We start from the raw sequence: 21,346 nt of genomic DNA, 5'->3' as shown, positions 1-21,346 counted from the left end.
GGTGATTTAACGCAAAATTTGGGGTAGATGTGCTCAACTTTGACCAATCCGACCCCCCCCTCCCCCAAAAAATAACCATTGATCAGCCAATCTTTGTTTTTTCATTATCCTGCATTTATCGTGAGCTAGCGGGTTAGCATGCTAACCTTGTCAAAATACAATTCCTTAAATGTTTCATTCTGTGCGTGATTAATGCACTTCTACGCTTAAAAACACGCATTATTACTGACCACCATGATTCATTGAAAGAAATTGATTAGCTGGGGGCTAACGGGTTAGCGTGGGAGTGCTGCCTTCGCTGTGACTCGGCCCAACTGTCTCAAAAACATTGCTGTCACTTGCAGCTTACTTAACAATCATCATCATAATAGTTGTCATCACGTTGCAATTATGTCTTGTTTTCGCGTGTCCATTTTTTAAAAACCTAGATAACAAACATCCAGTCACTTTGTTTATGACATACTGTACAGCCATACCAAAACATGGTTGTCATATTTCCCACAACTTTATGAGCTCGTAAATGTCACGTAGGAGCGAGTGTGACGGTTTTGTTTTCCCAGCAGCACTTCGGCGCCACTCGGAAAGTCTTCGGCCATTTCCGGACTCGGCCGCCGACGCTCCGGAGGGCAAAGCGAGCTGCAGCGGCTCTCAGAGCGCCAGTCACCGCGAGCAGGCGTCGGGCACACCTGGTCGGGAGCTCCGGTGTGCGAGTCGGAGGAGGACAACGACCTGACACAGGTGAGGAAGCACCGAGCTTTAAACGCACCGTGTCGCCTCACTTCGTGTCGTTTTAGGTAGCGGAAAAGTTCACTTTCACTACTTTTTAATGAGTTTACAATCCAAACAACTTTCGCCTTTTTTTTTTTTTTTTTTTTTTTTTTTTTTTATATAAATAAACATCTTCCTCCCCCTTCTGCCTGCCACCAGCTCCCGGGGCTCTCAGTCGGGGAATGCGGCGTGTTTAGCGGAGCAGAAAGTCGCAAAAAAACGTTGAAAGTGACGAGGACGAGCCACGGCAAAATAGCATGGCAACCGGCGGCTTCAAGTCGAGCGCCACCACCGACTTCCTGGAGGAGTGGAAGGCCAAACGGGAGAAGATGAGAGCCAAAATGCTCGGGGACATCGCCGCCGCCACCGGGGCCGGCAGCGGCTGCTCGGGGAAATGCCGCCCGCCCGACGAACCGCAGCAGCCGGCGGGCCATCTGAAGGCCGACTCGCCGGAGTGTTGCACCCCGGACGACGACGACGGCGGCGGCGGCGGCGGCGATCGCGAGAGCACGTCGCCCGGTAAGAGCAAGGAGAAGAAGAGCAGCGGGCCCAGCGCCAGGAAGGGTAAAGGTCAGATTGAGAAGAGGAAGCTGAGGGAGAAGAGGAGGTCAACAGGTGTTGTCAGCATGCCGTCCAATGAGGTGAGTTGAGACCCCACCCCCACCAGCTCCTATCGACCACATTTTGGCTCCGATTGCGTCTGCCGAGGACTTTTTTTCCAATTCATCGATGAATCAGATATATCTGTCTCTTCCAAAACCAAAACTGTATTTCAAATTGACGGTGCAGAAAATACACAAACAAAATACCAGTCATCCGTTCGCGATGTTCGATGCCGTTCGTTTTCAGACCGATAGCGGTACGAGTATCCATTCTTCTGGGTCCCGAAACCACGAGTCGTATACATCCATAAAATACATAAAAGTATCGGTGTCTGGTATCGGTAGCCTTCACGAGTACCCAATACCTTGAAATAAAGCCGCTATCGGTCCAATACCGATTCCTGGCATCCCTAACAAAAATGAAGTATCGATACATCTATTATATGTTATACAAATATGTATAATATCGTAATAGGGCTGCACCTAACAGTTATTTTGATCAATGATAAATGTGTTGATGATATTTTTAAAATTTCCAGCCCTTGATTCCAAACCATTCAAACTCACAGTGCAGCAAATGCAAATGATGACAAGATTCATTTTGTATCATGTCAGAAAATCTGCCCAAAATGTTTTTTTTTGCAGATGTTTGCAAAAGTCCGATTTTGATTCCACACAAAGATCATCGGTCCTCCAAAAATCGGAGAATATTTCACATTGAGAAGCCGACATTTTGACAATCTCGATCGGTTAAACAAGCTCTTTAAATGATTCATCGATTATCAAAATAGTTATTGATTCATTCGGTCATCGATGAGTTGTCAATGAATCGATTGTTGCTGTGCCTTGCCACTTGACACTCGATTGGCCTTATGTAAAACATCCTTTTTGCTTCCCTGCAAAATTTCCCACGCAAAAATGCATTTCATTGCTTTTGTTGTTGCTTTTTGAAACACCCTTTCTGTGAATTTGCATCGTGACGTTTGTGCAGCGGCGTTGAGTTTGACTTTTTCTGTTATCTGGACGAGCGCTCGCGTAGACGCGTTCCTCGCCAGCGTTTGTTTTGTGGCTCCAGAAATAATTGCGGCCAGGAGGAGCTGTTGTTTTTCCCGAGAAGCTTTCCAAATTCCTGCCATACACGTGTCCGCTCTAATCCGCTGCCGTTGTTCGGAGGAACGAAAGCAGCCAGCGCGTGCGTGTTGTCCGAGGAAGAAAAGAGGGGGAACAGAATAGAGGAAGAGGAGGCTGAAAAAGTCGGGATCGACTGGATGGAGTTTGTCGAGCTTCGCGATATGTCACACGGAAACGTTTCCCTGACTCGCAGCCACCACGGAAACATCTCGGTCCACACGAATTGAACCAAAAAGCAAAAACAGTTGAGGAGTGCACGCCGGAGCAACAGGGGGCGCCGTAGCCCTCCATAGCCCCGGTTTGAGCCAATCGCAAGCCGTTACGCAAAATAAACAAGGGGATGGGGGCGGGGCGTCAAATAAATACATATTTAATCCCTAAATCATGATCACAATTAGCAGAATACACAAAACAAAATAAAGAATGTAAAGAATTTCAAAATGAATTGGCAAATAAAGACTGTAATAACCCAACTATAGAGTCATGACATACATTCAAATAAATATAATTTGAGCAAAATAAAATACATTTCAGGATTGTAAAAATAGAAGTAAGAAGAATATATAATCAACTAAAATATACAGTCGTGAAATGAGAAAAGGCATAGAAAATAAGGGAGTATTTTAAAAAAATCGTAAACTTAACGAATAGCAAAACAAAAAATGAAATCTAATCCAAAAAATCTAAAAGTAAGAAAATAATAAACTCCGCCTCCTCTCACCCAACATACAGTTGGTGTGCTGGAAAAAAAATAAATAAAAAAAAATATATATATATATAAATGTTTGGTGTGACTGTGGCCTGTTATGAAAATAACCACAAAAGTCTCGCATACTTGGTCGGGTTGAACGCTGTCAGCGCTAAATATCGGGCGACTCTTATCTGCGTCATAACGACAGCGAAAGTCATCCTGTCGTAAAGTTCACATTGTGTACGATAGCAGCCTTTAGTTTGTCATCAAACACGCGCTTGGATGTCGCCGTATCCTTTAAAAAAAAACCCCCAAAAAACAAAAAAAAACCAAAAAAAAAACAAGTCTTCACTTTCCTTGTTGCTGTTGTGTGTGGTTAGTGGAAGCAGAAGAATGCATTCATTAGCGCCCAGTAGGGCGTGTCTTCGTTAACGCCTCAGCGTCAAGCGCCGCTAAGCCTTCTTAGCGTGTCGCTGAAACCAGAAAACCAGCGGCCCATATTGTTCAAAACATCCATTTGGTGTGTGTTGCGGCACCGACGTGCTGAGTCATCGCGCTCCCAGTGGGGAATTCCCACAGGAAGCAGGAAGTTCCAAAAAAAAAAAAAAAAAAAAAGAAAGAAGAGCCAGCCACTTTTAATTCTCGCCCTCGAGTGACCTCCGCCGACGCTGTCCCGACCAATCAGATCTTAAGAGGCTGTGGGAAATTGCCACTCTTTACCCCCAAAAAACGTCGGGCAACGTCGCGCGCGCGGGAAGGCTTCTCGGACGTTCCTTGCTTTTGCCAGTCGGCGCCCATCGGGCGGCTCGCAACGATGAGGCCTTCGGGAGTCGCTCTTAAGTACAATTACGTTGACGTTCCGCACTTTATTTATTTTTTTTGGAAGCATCACTGCATTTCCATGCTTGAAGTTAGTTAGCTCAGTTGTTTTGGGTTCATGTGAAAAAACAAACAAACAAACATCGGGTACAAGAATAAGAACACATAATGTCACTCAAAAGTCAGAACCAGACCCAGATACCTAATTTTAGTTTGTATTCATGATTTGTATATTTTCATATTATTTTGTTATGTATTTTAGTGCAGATTTTTGTATTTATTTTGATTGAAACATGTTTTTGTCCTTTTCGTCCCGAACAAATACTTAATATACAAATATACAAAAATAAAATAATAATACATACAAACACTAAACATATAGATCATATCAAATAAGAATGTTCAACAATAAAAAAAAAATAACTTTCTTTTCAAAAAATGTTTTGCTTAGAAACAATTCAAATCAAGAAGAAAATGTTGTTGTTGTTTTTTCCATTTTCAAGTTTGAAAAATTCTTAACATTTTAACCCCCAAAACAAAACAACCACGAGCACACAGTATGTTTCTTTCAATCAAAATACACCCCCCCCCCCCAAAAAAAAACTTTGGAGCTGGCCGTTGGGCCCGAATTTTGCGCCTCGCTGTCGCTGTCGGGCGAAGCCATTTTGAGCTGCACGATGACGTCGGGCGGTGTGTGCGTGACGCAGACACAAAAGCTCTGTCGCTGTTCATTCAGTCAGACTAACTGCAGCGGCACAACGGTGAGCGTTTGTTCGCCCCGTTGGCTCGTCGCTCTCTGCCGCACAACTTTCGCAACGCGGCCGCCGTCATCTCAGTTAGAAGCCGCTTTGTCACGAGGAACTAAAAAGGCCAAATACGCACACCTTTCGACACGGTCGCACAAAGATAAATAAACAAAGGGTATGGAACAAAAACATACTGTTTTATTTTCATTGTAAGAATATGCAGTAGCATTTATATAAATACAATTCTAAATATACCCAAAACATCAAATGTTTGTATTTGTACAACATAAATAAAATCCAGGATATACAGTGAAACTAAAATAGTATACAAAATACACCCACAACAGGACACATTTTTAATGACATACAAAATATATATAAAAAGCTCAATATGCAAACCTAAAATTACATTTCAATAATTTTGTTTGTGTGAAAAAAAAAAAAAAACAATCCAACAAATTAAATATACCACATAATGTCAAATTGTATATTTGATCGTTTATTTATATACAAATTAAGAGTATACAGTCATACTTATAGGAACAAAGCTATATATAGGATTCCCTCCATTTAGAATGTGTCACAATAAGATTTATTACGATTGCAATCCGATTCACTCCAATTAGAATGCATCACAAAATACAATTGACGACAATTACAATGCCACCCCGATACGAAATGATTCACTCCGGCTTTGATGCGAAATGATACGTTCACTAAAAAGCTTGATGGAATACAATTCGCTCCAATTGCAAGACAATACAGTACCTTCACGATAAAGACACCATGAGGGGTTACAATTCTCGCCGATGACGATAGAATACAATTTATTCTGATTGCAAAGCGCTTCACTCTAGTTATGATCCAAAATGATTGCCTTCACTGTAATTAGGATGGTACAAAATGTGCTCAATTTATCATAACGTTTCACTCCAATCAACATACGGTGCGAGACATGACACTCCAAGAACGATTCGACTCGTTCCAATTTCGATACAATGCGATACGATTCATCAAATAATTCGCTTCGATTCCGACGCGATACATGTTCACCCCAAAAAACTTCTCAGACGGAATACAATTGGACCCAATTATGATGCGTTACACAACTCGTTCGCAATAAAGCTCCTCTTCGGTGTTACGATTCACGCCAATGACGATGTGATATGTTCACAATTAAGCTAACCCAAAGCGATATCACTCCTGCTAATTCCGATATAATACGATTGTGATCTGATACACTCCAATTATATTACCATGCGAAACGATACACTCCAATTGAGATACTGATTGGATTGGCCTAATTTTCCAAGCCGGTACGTATAAAATGTCTGTCTGCAAATACGTCCGCCCCCTTTGACTCGGCGCCAATGGGTTTTGCCCCCATGAGCGCGTCAAAAGGTTGCTTTTAAAGCAGCCGCGTAGTCCGCCTCGGCGTTTCCAGTGCCCGTTACAATGAAGGATTGTCTTCTTAAGCCGCGCTTTGGCCTTTCCGCTGCCGCCCGAGCGCACATTCCTTCTCTCCGTCGGCTTTGTCTTCCTCCCACACAGCCTGATGAGTGCTTGGGCTTCTTCCAAGGATGCCCATTGCAGAACAAAACTCTCTCTCTCTCTCAATCGCAACCTTTTATTTGTGCACTCGTGTCCCGCCAGATCGGCAGCCGAGGGGGGTCGCTGACGTCGACTTTTATCCGCCGTGTAATTATTATTCCGGGACGGCGTTCTCATGAATACTCAATCGCGGCTCGTCAAATCCTTCACCGTACGTTCTTTCACGAGCAAACGCGCCGACGGCCGGTTTCTCAAAAGAGACGTGGAACCGCTTTACGACCGACTGGCATTTGTAAGTTCGTCGTAACTCGTGCGATAAACTTTCCAAAAAAAAAAAAAAAATTAACCCCCCCGTGGCAAGCAAGCAAGTGTAGTCAGCCGCATTCGAGACAAAAGCGAATTGTCGCTTACCTGAGCTATAAACGAACGTAAGCAGTAAGTGGACGTTACAGACGTCCCTAATTTTGTCGTAACTCATCCGATCAACATAAAAAAAAAAAAAAAACCTCTTCATTGATTGTTCATTTTCTTCTTCGTGAATTAAGAAAACTGTGTCCGTTGTAGCCAAGACAAAAGTGATTTGCCACTTACCTAAACTGTAAATGTAAGCAGCGAACACTTTACTGTCACTTCCTCGTAACTTATCCAAGAAGCGTCTCAAACTAATTTGATTGTTCATTTTCCCCATCGTCGATCGGTCGAGACCACAGGGAAATCCCCTCCTCGCCAAGCCCGTAAGCGTACGTGACGTTTAGCACGTTAGCATATGCACGTTTGGCTTCGTCGTAACGCACGTTCCGAAAAAGCGGGGCGAGTTTGAAAATGTCGCCGCGACGTGCCCTCAGAACTCCGCAGCCCGTCGATCGGCGACTTCCCAGAGGAAAGGAATCCAAAATCAACCGGAAAAGGCCAAAGTGTGTGGGGGAAACGTGCTAAGCCGCGGGCCGAGCCTTTTTTTTCCACAGGAGGCTGCCGATGACGTCCGAGTCATCAAAGACGCGCAGCGGGCAAGCGAGAATAAATCCGCGCTATGCCAGGCATGCGCAGACGTTATTTGTTCCCCGTCATGTTAAAACCGCAGACTTTATGGCCTCGTAAATGGCAGCCTCACCCCGCCTCCGCCTCGTGAACCGAGACGTCGCGCATCAAACGTGTTTTGCGAGCTCCGCGACGGGAGAGGGAATGCGACCTATTGTTCCGGCCGCGACACTTTGGCACGGCTTACCGGCTGAGTCGCGGCATTCCCGTCGTGGCCAGAGAAGACACGAAAGGGATAAGGAAGTTGAGTTGCAGCCTGCGCTCATCCCGCATGGGATTAGTGGAAGCCCGGAATGCCGGGAATGCTCATTAGCTTGTGAGATTTCGCCACTTGTTTCTGGGGAAGGCTGCTGAGTCGGCGTTTGCGCATAAACAGGAAGGGGAACGTTACAGGAAAAAGATGAAGCGATGTCGGCCGAGAGCGGGATGGGACGGAAACGAGGATGCAAAACATTTCATCGGGCAACTTCGTTGCGAAAGATTTCGGAAATGGAATCAAAAACTTTGGGATGTGATGAGATGACCCTTAATTGTGCAGTCACACCCCCGTATTTGTTTCCACCGGGGGGCCTAACCCTAAACCAAAGAATTGATGCCCCTCAAAAATGTTTCGAATTGCATATATTAACGGTTTAAACTGTCAATAATATCCCCTGATATCCTTTCAAACTCATTTTAGAGCATTACCCTTCAAAAGAAACGGTTTACAGAGGAGTCGGTGGGCGTGTACACGCGGCAAAGACGACCCTGGCTAAATGTAGCTCCTCCCCGGCGTGCGTCCAAAGCTCGTCTCTCAGTGGAGCCGGATCACTTCGAAGTACTTCCTTGACACCGATTCGTGCTTTCCGTTTTTGGAATTTGTCAATCGTGAGCTAGGAATCGATGGCGATTGCCGTAGGAACATCAGAAAATGGCCACATGGAAAGTCGTAATTGGTATTTTTACCGGTTGGGGCGCATCAGCCGGCATCACCTGTAAGCCTTTTATATTGAAAGGGAATGTTGTAAGATGAGTTTGAAATGATATTCAAGTGTTTTGGGATCAGAGTTTGGGGAATATTTATGATTCCAACCATTCGTATCGGCAACGGTGAACCCTTTTGGGGGTCGGAGTTAGCGATCGCACAGAAGCGATGGTTGCGTGTTTGTTTGATAGCGTGTTTGTCGACGCGACTGTGAATGATCGACTCGCTTGGGGGTCAAAGTGCGTTTCCAGGACAGCCAAAGTGAACTGAACGCTGCCGTTTGGCGCGCTTTACCGCGCGGGCCTCCAGTTAATCGCCTTTTGATTCGAACGCAGCAGCGACGCTGAGGCTAATTAGTTGGCTTGAAACGGGCACGGCGAAGTGGCGCGTTAACCCGCACTTGCTCAATTTCCGGGCACCAAATCAAAGCGCTTATTTCACATTGGGGCTCATGTGAGCTCATTGTTTGTTCGTGCTGCAGTGTAGCAGACACACAGGAAATGAAATGCAGCGCTTGAGCGAGGCCATCGGTGACATCTGCGCTCGTCCCGTCTCACTTTGTTCCTTCGTTTTCTCCTTTGTGTGATAATGAACCTCCAAATATTCGTTTACCTATTTTCTGCTTTATCTATTCTTTTTTTTTTTTTTTTTTTTGTGCCCAGGCTAATTGGGCCCAACGTGGACATTTTCACTCGGGGGTGCACTCGCTTTTGTTGCCGGCGCTTTACAGTAGACATCTTCTGTGGTGCTCACGGGGCGGGGGGGAACGCCGACGGTGATGGTAAATCCCGCCGATGAGGGTCCCGCTGCCGGGATCAACTTGCACTTCATTGGAATTCCTCTCATATTGGAACTCGGATCAGCGCCCGCCGGCCCCCTTCGCGCAGGGATTACCTTTCATTTTCCTTCGCGCTCCATATATGGATGATAGACGCTTACTGGCGCATACATTGAAAACGTATATTTTCCCTCCCAATGGGGGCCACGGCCACACGTCATGTTTTCTGGGCGGGGGGGCGGGGGGGTCGCATTCCCCGGCCGGAAAGTGCGCGTCAGCTCATCAAAAGCCTGAAAAAGCGTTCGTATCTGAAGCGCGGCGATTTAAACTTTGTTCTTCAATATTTAAGTGCATATTAAAAACCTCCTGTTTATTATGTTTGAAAATATGCACCAAATGCATCGGAATGTGGCCGATCGGAAGCATTATGTGTCACGTTAATTTTTCTTTTCGATAAAGTGCCAGATTCTGTGGACTTGTTCTGCTTCTGTCATTGCCGGAAATGTGTCGATATTTAGCCATAGCGCAAGATTTTACAAATGCATGAAAAACGTCCTCGTTAGGATGTTTTATATCAGCATCGAAATGCGGCCAATCACGAGCCACCTTGTGGCACATTCTGTCCTCGAAATTGTGCAAGATTTGACGTATTTATTCTATGTTTAAAGTTGGCGCTCAAAATTTAGTCTCGGTTCCATAACAGGATGCACGCTTTTGATGCTAAACCACACATGTTTAAAGTCATCGTATTTTTACTATCGCGCGAAATGAAATTGCCGGTCGGGTAGCTTAAAAAATCAGAAATGCAACAATCACCAAAATCCGCATACATTTTGTCTCTGTTGGCACGAAAACCACCAAACACATCAAAACATTTTTTGCTTTGTTTTTTCGGACGGTTCCAGTAATTGCGTCACGTTTACATCGAGAAAGAGAGTCGTCGTCGTGAGGCTAATGCCGCACAACCAACAAGTTGGGTCGTTGCGTCGTTTTGATGTATGCTAGCGCGTCACGACCTGTTTCTGGTGCCCAAAATTTGTGAGCTAAACATTCCAGATGTTGCGCGGCGTCCGCGCCCACCGTTTGAGGCCGACTGAGGCGCTTGAAGACTTTCCCTGATTGTGTGACAGAACAAAGGCGCTTGCGAACGCTCCTTAAATAATTATTCCGGAATGTGTCGACCGTGGCGCGACGTCACCGCATGCCGTGGTAGAATTTTGTGTTCATCAAAAACCAAGCAGATGTTTTGTTCCTTCAAACTATGTTTCATATTATTGTAACATTCCGCACAGTTTGAACATTAACACGGTGCATGAAAATAGGGAAAAAAGCTATTGCATTCAATTGTGTTTTGTAAAAGTTCAATTGAAAAATATCATACCGAAATACATGGATGCAAACAAGCAGTTTAAAGGATTGCATGGAAATGTGTTGTACTTCAAAGTTAAACACAGCTCAAGTGTGCTGAACAGATACTGTCCAGGATTTAAAGAAAAGGGTGGAAGGCACCGTAAAATGATGCGCCACTCATTCACTGCCAGCCCTCCCAGTTAAGATGGATATTTGACTTCTAAAGCCGTCAATGGCAGTGAATTATTTGCGTGACTTTTTTTTGGGGGGTGTACTGTGAGCGGGAGCCCACATACCACTCTTTGAGGACCACGAGTTTCGGGGATGTTTTGAATAGATTTCCCTCATGTCATGCGTCCCATAAGCACAGCATAATCCAGCGCTAACAATATAAAAGAAGACTATTTATTTCCAACGAAGCCACCTAATCCCTTTACTCAATTAGATTTTTTAAAGAGACGCCCTGCTAGCGCCAAAATAATTGAATAGCTACCTGCCGGGAATGACGGAGCTATTTGTATAGCTCAGGCGAGACATTATCTCCTTAATTAGGCCGAGAAATTCCACTTGGGCAGACCAGAGTCCTTTGAAAAGGATCTTAGCTTTTCAGCCACCGGGTGTTCACTGCAGTATTCCTTTTGTTTTGTGCCAGGACTGTTTATGACAATTAACTTTGCTCGGAAAATGCAATTAACAGGACACGCACTGCAAATTCTTCAAGGGACTCCTGCATCCAACCTTTTCAATTCATTTCAATTGGGGAAATTGAGGCGGCACGGTGGACGACCGGTTAGAGCGTCTGCCTCACAGTTCTGAGGACCGGGGTTCAATGCCCGGCCCCGGCTGTGCGGAGTTTGCGTGCTCTCCCCGTGCCTGCGTGGCTTTTCACCGGGCACTCCCGTTTCCTCCCACATCCCAAAAACAGGCACGGTAGGTTAATTGACAACCCTAAATTGCCCGTAGGTGTGACTGTGAGTGCGAATGGTTCTTTGTTTGTTTGTATGTGCCCTGCGAATGGCTGGCAACCAGTTCAGGGTTTACCCCGCCTCCTGCCCGATGATAGCTGGGACGGGCGCCGGCACGCCCGCGACCCTCGTGAGGAGAAGCGGCGCAGAAAAAGGATGGATGGATGGATGGATGGATTGTATTACAAGCTTGGAATTGGAATTCAAGTCGACAAAGTCAAGGTGCCGTTGTAGTTCAGTCTCAACCAACCTGAATGAAAGTTACCAAAAATGATCCTTAAAAAAAAAAAAAAACCCAAAAAAAGCACACTTCAGCCTTAAACCCGCTGTTTGTTCAATTTGACCAAAGCGCTCTTAAAATGATTTTAAAAGTCCGGCCTTAAGTTCCAGATGAAGCTCGTTGTGGCTGGCAAACAGGACGACTCGGCAGCGCCATCGGGTGCCCTCGGGCCGCTACTCCTGCTTACCTAACCGCCTGAGCCCGTTTTGTTTGCTCAACAGCTGTCGTCGTGATCCCCGTAATCAGTCACTCGGCAGGTGTCTCGATTATCCGGCACAGGCGCGTCGTGACGATAGCAAAGCGCAGGCACAAGAGGAGCCTCTCAGCAGGAGGGACGATCTGTGCTTTGCAACAGAAAAGCTCAAAATCGTCCAGAGGTGATTCATCTTTTTGACCGCAATCCAAGCAGCGGCTTCTGCTCCGACGTTTTGGGCTTTTTGCTAATCGCATCTCTTTCTTGGATAAAAGTCCTTTCTTGGAGAAGCTAACTATCCTGGGCCTTTGGCAAACACGAGGAGCCACCGCTGAAATGCTTCGAGTTCCCTCGTTCAAGGCACAACTACAACGGTTTGCAATGTTTGGGGCCAAAGAGAAGGAAGGTCAGTGACTCCAGAAGTGAAGCGACATGTTTGACATCCAGCTGAGGTGACAAACGTCTGCAAACACGACAGGATGCACGTTCCGAGGCCACCGGAGAGGTGAAAGGATGTCGGTTCGGTTTAGGAGTTTGCAGTGAGCGTCGGGGGTTGGGACTGGGATTAAGGTTGGGGATTAGGGTTTGGAATTGAGGTCCGAGTAGTGTTGTGTCAGGAGATGGCGTCAAGGGTTAGCAGTTAGGGTGAGGCGCTACATACATGTTACATATTTTGACATACCAGGGGCTGATCGACTGAATATGTTTTTGTCGTCGAGAACGAGAATGTGATGAAAGTTGAGTCAAAGTCGATTCATCGGTGACATGATCGATATTTTTTCACCGCAGGCCATCGGCCCCGACCTTTTTTGCGCCGTGGACTGGTTTCACACAAAGTGAACAAAGTCCACTTGAAGCGCTGTAATATTGCGCCAGATAAAAGCCATGCGCGAAAGCACCGTCAAGAAGAGGTGAGCCGTGGGATATTGCCACGTTTGTCCCCTGGCACTTCATCCTCTTGTTTCTTTGCGTGACATTCTGCGGCTCTTCAAATCCTCCCTCGCCCTGAAAGCAAACCGGTTCAGCGGCTTCTCATCCAGAGAAAATGTTTCAGACTAACCGCATGTGTGTGCTCCGCAGCCTGACGGCTTCGGGCTGTGTGCAGGGGGGAAAAAAACCTTGGAACAGGAAGGAAGAGGTGAAAACAAGATTAGAGGTTAGACAAAACACAGGACCACTTCCTTCAAACCTGAGAGGCCTCTGAGTTTCATACCTAGTCTGGTATGTGGTCACAAAACAAAGATGTTAAAACCATCCAAACAAATCTCCTGACAAGGAGGTGAATACTGTTGATCCGTTTTTTTGACCTTTTTCCTGAGTTCCACTCGCTGCCCGAGGATCGCGTCCAGAATGGATTGAACGCTAACATTCCAACCAGTTGCTGATAAATTAACAGCCGGGCAAATTATTCCCGGAGAAGGTTCGTGGTCCAAAACAAAACGGGGACGTTTATGTAACACCGGGATTTGCGTTAGTGAAACCAGATGTGGCAATACATGATAACAGCTCTGGTGTCAAAAGTCTTAAAATAGATGCATGCGTGTGTTGGTTCCGGTCCAGACTAAAAACATCCCGATGTTGTCGCGTTACAATATTGATAGACTGGCATCACGGAACCTTTGTGAGAAATGCGAACAACAACGTGAATAGTTTTGTTTGTTTGTTTTTTTTCCTGTTTTTGGTTAAGGATTGACTTCACTCACAAGTTTAATTTGCTCCATGGACAAGCTGGTATTTTTAACAATGTATTTACAATTGAGCTCCATTTACTTGCCATGAATCCATTCCAGCCCCTGAAAAAACACCAAGCAAAGGAACAAAAAAAAAAAAAAAAAAAAAACTGTACGTGTTTCTTCCTGGACAAACCAGCACGTGGTTTATTAGCGCTGTCTGTTTGCTTCCCCCAAAAAACAAACAAAAAAACCAATGAGCGACGTACACTAGAATCTATCAAGGACGCGTTTTGTACTTCAGTAAACACTCTGGTGAGGCCCCGAGTCTTTGACCCTTCTTGTAAACAGGAAGGAGTAAGGGTTCTGGATTCTTTCTAGCGCCCACTCAAGTCAGCCAGTATCATGGCTAAAGCCACCCGTCTGCCCTCGGCTTCTTCTTTGTGCGTCTTTCCGTCCGTCGGCTCAACTCAATCATCCTTCTACTCTGGCTTTGCGCTAAGAATCACAGTCAGTTCTATCATTGGTGAAAACATCCCTTCTAAGGTTACATGCCATTTCGGAGTCGCAAATCCATTCCAAAGTCAACTTTGAGACTCGTGATTGCAACGCGTAAATTGGGCGCTTAGCGGTCCGACGACAGGAGGTTGAAGTTGCGTCCAGAGAAGAAGAAGATGGAAAGTTCAGAGGCTGTGAGAGCAAGAAGGAGCCTTGAAGTCCTCCCCAAGGAAAACTGATAAAGCATTTGGCAGGAAAGGCCTCGCAAGCGACTTCAGTTCTTGGGAAGCTATTTTTAGCAGCCTGTTGAGTGAGTGGGCATCTTTTGTCCCGCCTGCAGCGTGAAACCGGAACCATTTGTTGGAATTTGGGACATCCACAATCTTGAAAGGTTTCAACGCTCCCCCAAAAAACTGCTTCAGATAATAGCGCGGATTGGGAGAACCGGTGTTACATGCAGTCCACTTATTCCACTCGGCACGACAGAATCCCTGTTAAAAAAAATATTAAATCATAGAAGCACCGTTCCTGAGAACTGTTTCACATCTGTGTTGCATGGAGTCAACCAGCTTCTGGCACCTCGGGGTTGCTCGCGATTGTACGTCATTCCCCGCTATCAGGGTGAGCAGAAGTTTAGTTCGTCGTTCGTCAAGTTGTTGGGAATCTGTCCCCCGCTATCCGAGGAGGTGAAAGGTTCCGGAAGTCGTCGGAGCTCCTGTTGCTCCTCGCTTCCCCTGCAGAAGTGTAGAGTCAGAGGTTATCTCGGCCCGCCAACGATCCGCACTCTCATCGCACCCGTGTCGAGCGGCCCACTTGCGTGTTGCTCTGTTGCTCCGCTGATGACTCATTACCACTCCCGTTTTTTCCCCGCCCCCCCCGTTCTTCTTCTATCTTCCGTCCAGAGCTTGGACGAACTTGATGACGATGACGGCGTGGAAAAGGACGGGCGAGAGGAGGAGGAGGAGCAGCTGGTCCTGGCCAACACTTTCCAGAACGAGTCCATGACGGCAGACCCGGCCACGGGACTTGTTACGGTAACAAGACGGCCTAACGGGTTTTCGACGACTCCAGAATAATGGGACTCGATTTTTGTCCAAAATGGCATTTCACGCAGATGTTTGCGTCCTTGCTAGCTTTCTTTAGAATATCACGGTCATTAAAAAAACGTTGTCAGCCTCGCTAGCTAACAATATTGTAGCGTTTTTTTAAAATGTTTTTTCATTTTTTTTGAAGATCACACGAGCACATAGTTTACCTTGGAGAAAGTACTCGAGGTTGGAAGTGGTGCCAAACAGGCTTGAAACCAGAAACAGCAGTTCATTGCGGATACTTCAAAGAAGGTGTCAAAAGTAAGAAATATTAGCTTCGTGATGGGCCTCTGCGCTTCGCTCGTCCATCTTGAGGCATCTTGAGCTCCGTGCAGTCACGAAAAGCCATAACGCGGAGCAGCTGTGACCAATCAGACGCTCAATGGTGTAAAGGGGCATTGCCGTTCATCATCCTGCTCCTGAAGCACAAAGAGCGAAACGCGCTTTCCAAGTCGACGTTCCGCAGTCGTGCGGTCGTGGTTATCGGGCGTCATCGGGCCGTTTTTGCCATTGTGGGCCCTGCAGAACATTCCGCGGGATTATCTGCTTTTCATGCGCCGCCAACATTGCAGCTCACCTTTTCGGTCTGCCTTGGAATTCAACAGAGAATACGGCATCTTGGAAACGTTATCTGACTTAAATTTATGGGAAATAAAGAACTGGTCCTACGAAAGTGAATCCTACACATTTGAAGCTAGTGTCGTAGAAAATGAGTCGACTAAAATCACGTGACCGAGAAAGTTATTTTTTCCGATTTCGGCGCACACGGTTAAAAAGAAGCAAAAATGTTGTTTTCTCGCAGAAACGTTGCCGCCTTGATTTGTTTTAACAGCAGGAACGCCTCGGAAAGGTCACGACGGGTCTTAAGTGGAGCAGCAGCAACCCAAACATCGAATTTGAATGGATAAACGCCTTCTCCCGAATTTATTGGACCTCTCCCGTCATGGTGTTTAGTTACTGAGGACCCGCGGGGGCCCGTTTGGACGTCGAGACGACAGCGAGAGAAGCTCCTATTTAACCGCCCGCAAGAAAACGCTTCATCGATCACCATAAACGTTGCCTCGAGCGCGTCGGATGCGCAGCGCCAGGGAGCCGAACGGCCTCGCCGGTGCACACGGAGGCACGTCGAGAAGTCGTCTGTGCCACTGACGGCTATTGCAGAGATTTGTCTGTGTGTGTGTGTGTGTTTTTTTTTTTTTTTTGGGGGGGGGTTAGGCCCAGGGGCCAGAGACTGCTGTTATTGGGGCTTTCACAACAAGAACGATCAATAAAGTGTGTACAGCGGTCCTACGTACACGACCTCGTGTCACGCACGCTGTGTCTGTATCGATGTTCAGTCATCGAGGTCATGGTCATCTGGACCGGACTATTCTGAATTGTTGACGTCTCATTTTTCATCCAAAAGGCTTCTTCACTTCGAAATCTTCGATGTAGAGTTCCCCTTTTAACGTCTCTGGTTGGTGTTGTTGCCGAGGGCCGCAACGATTAATCCGGTAACTCAAATAATTCGACGACAAAAGAAGGTCGGTGCAAAATCTCTGCCTTGGAGTTCCGCAGGGACGATTATTTCCAAATGGGCTGATGTGAACCACTCCGGGTCGGGGTTAGCCTGCGAACAGCCTGCCACCAACCTGAGCTCACAACAGCCAATTCTTCTCGCTCATTTGCCGATGCGCACGTCACACACCAGCCAAGGTGTGTGACGTGGCTAACAACTGTATGGAAACAACTACACTGCTTATCAGCTCCGTTGAGCAAATAGCTCAAGTTTATTTGTTTCTGGTAGACAGACTGCATACTGTGCTCCCTAATTGGAGGATCAGTCAAGCCAGACCTCGGCAGCGGTCTCGCGTCGGGCGACAAACTTGTTCATTTGAAAATCTTTTTTATTTTCAAATGAACAAGTTTGTCACAAGAGTTGAGCTCATTTCCCTTCTTCTGACGGATGTGTCGGATGCGTCGCTTCAATCCAATTTAGTCCCCCCGTCAAAGAGAGGAGGCACCTGGTTTCTCCGGGCGGGTGGTGCTTTCTTAGCGTAGCCTAAATCCAAACAACTGCTCGATGGAAATGCAACGGAGGGCTGTAGGTAAACACAATCTCGATTGCTTTCTCCCGGCTGATGTATTCAACGCAGCAAAGCTTGTGGCTACGTCAGCTCCAGGCTTCTTCTCAGCGTTCGTCCCGATAAAAGAAGATGCGGGTGGGAATTGCGCTAGGTTCCAAGCAAACCCGTCAGACCAAAACTCGTACTCAGGTGGTTTTCCTTTTGTTTCCATTTCAGGAGAACCTGGGAAGATCTGTGAATAGCCGCCCCAAGAGGTAAGACGAATGTATAGAACCGACACCATGAACGCAACACCCTGACACGTTTTTTTTCTTTGAATCCTTTTCCTCGCTGTTGATTTTCCACCCGACGGCCGCTTTGAGCCTTCAGTTAACACGGCGCCATCTGGCTCTCCCCTAACCTCTCGCAGGGAGCGCCGGGAGCAATTGACGTGCTCGGAAAGGTTCGCCTCGGACAAACGCGCGAGTTCACTGCGGTGCGGGTTGCTTTGACGTTTGATCAAATGACAGCGGCGAAGTGCACCGTAGCGGCACGCGAGAATCACAACAGCAATGAAGTCAACGGTCCAAAAATATACATGTACATATTTACAATATCGGGCAGCGTGCGTGGCGATAGAAAGTCGTCAAACTACATGAATAAATGGATCAAATATACAGATGTCAATGTGAACATCAGAAATAATAGTCAGCGACATTGCATGGAAAGGAAAAAGGAAAAAAATGGTACGTTGTCAATAAATCTGGAAAATGCGGAGCCATGAGGTACGAGTGAGCGGAATTACAAGTTTTTTGAGATACAAGCTGTGCTTTGGCCGATTTGCGGGAACAACACGTGAAGACGGACAATAGCGCAATACTCACAGGCATCTATTCTTTATCCTCCGCAAAGAACGGCTCATACTTTATTACTGCAGCTTACTGAGAAGTTGTGACCGTATCCATGTATAGCCGGGCGTATGTCTGTATAATACTGCCACCTGGTGGCCCAGGTGCGCACACCAGGAGGAGCAGCACAATGTCCATTGAATTGAAGCAAAAAATGTGGAAAGAACAGTTTAATTCTTTTACATTCTGTTTGTTATTATTTTAGAGTGCTATTTTCATTTCTCATTAAAAAAAACATGACAAACTTTTTTTTGGGGGGGGGGGGGGGGGAGGAGTCGGGAGTGGATCAAATGCATTTCCATTCATTTCAATGGGGAGAGATGATTTTAAGATGACAGCAGTGTTGGATGCTTTTAGCGCCAAATTTATAAAGACCCAATTTGAGTGGATACACGACTCCTTTTATCTTTGAGCGCGGCAAAAGCAGCGTTTTGTTGACTTTTGAGGCGTGAACGTCTCCGGGTGGCCATTTCGACAAAGGCAGTCATAAACTGAACTTTCCTGCCCTCGCCAGCTGTCTTTCCCACTGTGGCCGCGTAAACGGTGACGCACGCTCGGCCGTCCTGATATGCTAAATGCTTCTTAAGCAAAAAGCTCTTCGACAAAGGCGATAACGCGCGCCTCATTGAACACCCCCCCCCCCCCCTCCCCCCCTTTCTGTTCCTTTCACCAGTTTGTGATTTACGCCTTTCATGAAAGGAATGGCTTTCAAGTTCCAGGTGCGCTCATCATAATGTGTGTGTGTGTTTTCTGTTTGTGTACGTGTTTGTGATGCAGCTGCAGCGGCGTGGATGAGGAGAGTCGGCATCGCCACAACCGCCACGTTCGAGACGCCGCGCCAGGAAGTCTGGAGAAAAGGCTGGAGGAGCTGGAGCAGGTCAACCGCTTTTACAATTACCGTGCAAACAGATTTGCGCTCATCCGCAATCGGGAGAATGAATGTTGTCCTTTGGGGGAAAACAAATCAGTCAAAATCCAAATGACGATGACATCATCGGGACTTTTCCAGGAGCTGTCCCGGGAGCGCCAGGAGAACGGCAGACTGCTGAAGGCCCACCGGGAAAAAGACGACCTCATCGACAAGCTCAAGGAGGAGATGGACCTGCTCTACCGGGTGAGCGTCGCCGCTACTTCCGTGCGCTGCGGCGTAAATTGCCGTGGGCGCCGTCTCTCAAATATCGAGAATCGACCGTTATCGACGGAAGGCGCGGTTAGCTCGGTTCTGACGCGGGCCGCCCTAAACGGGCTGTCGGAAAGGTCTAAGTGTCCCGACGTTGTCCCGGCAGGACCTGGACGACATCGAAGACGAGAACGAGCAGCTGAAGCAGGAGAACAAAACTCTGCTGAAGGTCGTAGGCCAGCTGACCAGGTAGAACCAGCTTTAACCACGTCGTCGTCAGATGCGTATTTAATGTAAATGTTTTTGTATATAAGACCAATTAGATGGACATGAATGTATGTGCTTTTACAAACAAAAGCAAGATTAGCATGTGTAGCTGCTTTTTAATGAAGAGTCCGCAGTGCCTTGGTGCGTTAATCATATCACTTTTTACGCTTTGCACATTTCAATGTTGGGATATTACGCTGGGCAATGAGCAACTATTTCAGTTTATTTTAATTACGGAACCTCTTGGATTGTGTCATTGGTTTACAAGCCTCTTTGTGTCCAAAATGACCCGTGGGGCTTTGAACGCATCGTGAAAGGGAACAAGTTCCGCGCTTCTTCTTTGTCTTCATCACTTTTTTTTTTTTATTTTATAATTTTTTTTTTTTTTTGGGGGGTTGCTTTTAAAACGCGCGTAAAAAGGGTGTTTGCTGTTGCATTATGCATATACGTGTACAGAAGATGCAGTCGTTTAATAAAACTTTGATTATCTCCCTTCAGTCGCCTCGCTTGTGTTCATTACGGCTAATTGGATGTGATGATAGCGCGCCGCTCAGTCGCTAATGCAAAGCGGCGGGCGGCGTGGCTGCGGCGACGCGCGCACGCACACACACACAGATGCGACACGATTGCATCTGCCAATCATCCGATTTGGACCTCGTATGCGAAACCGCATCGTCAATCTCTGGTAATGACAAAATGGTGTCGCAATGCCTGATGGGAAAGTGCGAGATAACACATTTTGGTTTATTGCCAAAACGGGCTGCAGAAGAAGTTCAAGGAGTGTGGGTGTGTCTCTTTTGGGGGGATTGCCACAATCTATTAATTATTAATAATGGATTGGTACCAGCAGAGGGCGCAGTTGTCATTTATTGCCTTAACGGCCTGCGGTAGAAATGAAAAGTTTTAAAGCGCTTTTAAATCTTGCTCATTGTTTACACTTGTACGGAAATAGTCGCAGTACTTGGCAGTAATTATTAGCTCGTGGGATGTTTCCCATTTCCCAGGAGCCTTTGCACGCGGCGTACAAGCTTGGAGGGCAAAAGCCGCATGAGGCCCGCAACGTAGAAATGAGACATAGGTCAAGATAGGTTGCGCTTATCTCGTTCCTGGGGAAGGGCGGCCATCTTTCACGCCGGCATCTCTGCGACGGATCTCCTGCGTCCGGTGCCCGCCGCGAGGCCAGATTACAGAACTCCGTCCGTCGACTCAGTCTTCTTCGGTTTTTGTGATGCTCTGAAAAACGGAGAACGGTCGCCGGCGCGGAGGTGTTGGGAAATGAGCGGTCGTCAAATGTGCCCGTTAAAGATGGGCGCCCAATCAGACGGGAATCTTGCTCGCGGCTAGACGCTCCGCCGGTATTTCCGCCATCGCCTCCTTTTGATGTCGTCCCGCCGCGTTGCCACGGCAACAGTGTAGCCGAGCGCACCCCGATTGATCGGTCGCTCGGCAGTGTCTCCTTGGCTTACCAAAAACCGTGACACGCGGCCGTTTGCGGTACTAAACGCGCGTGGCGGTAGAGCGCTTAAAGGGCCCGAGGTCGAGCGAGGAGAAATAATCCACAGAATGAAAAAAACGACACGCTGGATGACATTTCATATGATTACTGTCATGTGATCCTTCCCTGCCAGCTGTTCATGACAACCGCCACCGTACGCAATAGAAATGAATATGACAACTAGAAATCATCCACATAGTCCAAAAAGTCCTTTGCATGCTTCGTCACACACAGGCGGATGTGCCACACAATTACGGTCATGCGATTGTCCCTTCAATATGATAACTGCCACCGTGCCCAGTCGAAATAATCCACAAAGAGAAAAAAAAAAAAAAACGATTCCACGCCGTTTTCATTCACAACCGGGCTGATGTGTTAT

General features: G+C 46.7%; 1 protein-coding gene across 1 annotated transcript; it reads left to right on the top strand.

Moving 5' to 3' along the window:
* Positions 1 to 593: 593 nt before the first annotated feature.
* On the top strand, positions 594 to 19,948 carry pawr (PRKC, apoptosis, WT1, regulator). The gene is made up of 7 exons (XM_061667574.1): positions 594 to 738; positions 928 to 1,409; positions 14,947 to 15,078; positions 17,415 to 17,452; positions 18,863 to 18,962; positions 19,095 to 19,199; positions 19,372 to 19,948. Exons 2-7 carry the CDS (start codon positions 1,026 to 1,028, stop codon positions 19,456 to 19,458), a joined length of 846 nt encoding a protein of 281 aa, XP_061523558.1. The 5' UTR covers positions 594 to 738; positions 928 to 1,025; the 3' UTR covers positions 19,459 to 19,948.
* Positions 19,949 to 21,346: the final 1,398 nt, after the last annotated feature.

The sequence above is a fragment of the Phycodurus eques genome, chromosome 22 (assembly GCF_024500275.1).
Source record: "Phycodurus eques isolate BA_2022a chromosome 22, UOR_Pequ_1.1, whole genome shotgun sequence".
NCBI lineage: Eukaryota > Metazoa > Chordata > Actinopteri > Syngnathiformes > Syngnathidae > Phycodurus > Phycodurus eques.
This window is presented reverse-complemented; position numbering and strand designations above follow the sequence as displayed.

Coding starts and splice junctions, on each gene's coding strand:
- pawr (XM_061667574.1), top strand. CDS start 1,026: ATGGCAACCGGCGGCTTCAAGTCGAGCGCCACCACCGACTTCCTGGAG. Junction 15,079..17,414: donor CGGCCACGGGACTTGTTACG/GTAACAAGACGG, acceptor TTTCCATTTCAG/GAGAACCTGGGAAGATCTGT. Junction 19,200..19,371: donor AGATGGACCTGCTCTACCGG/GTGAGCGTCGCC, acceptor TTGTCCCGGCAG/GACCTGGACGACATCGAAGA.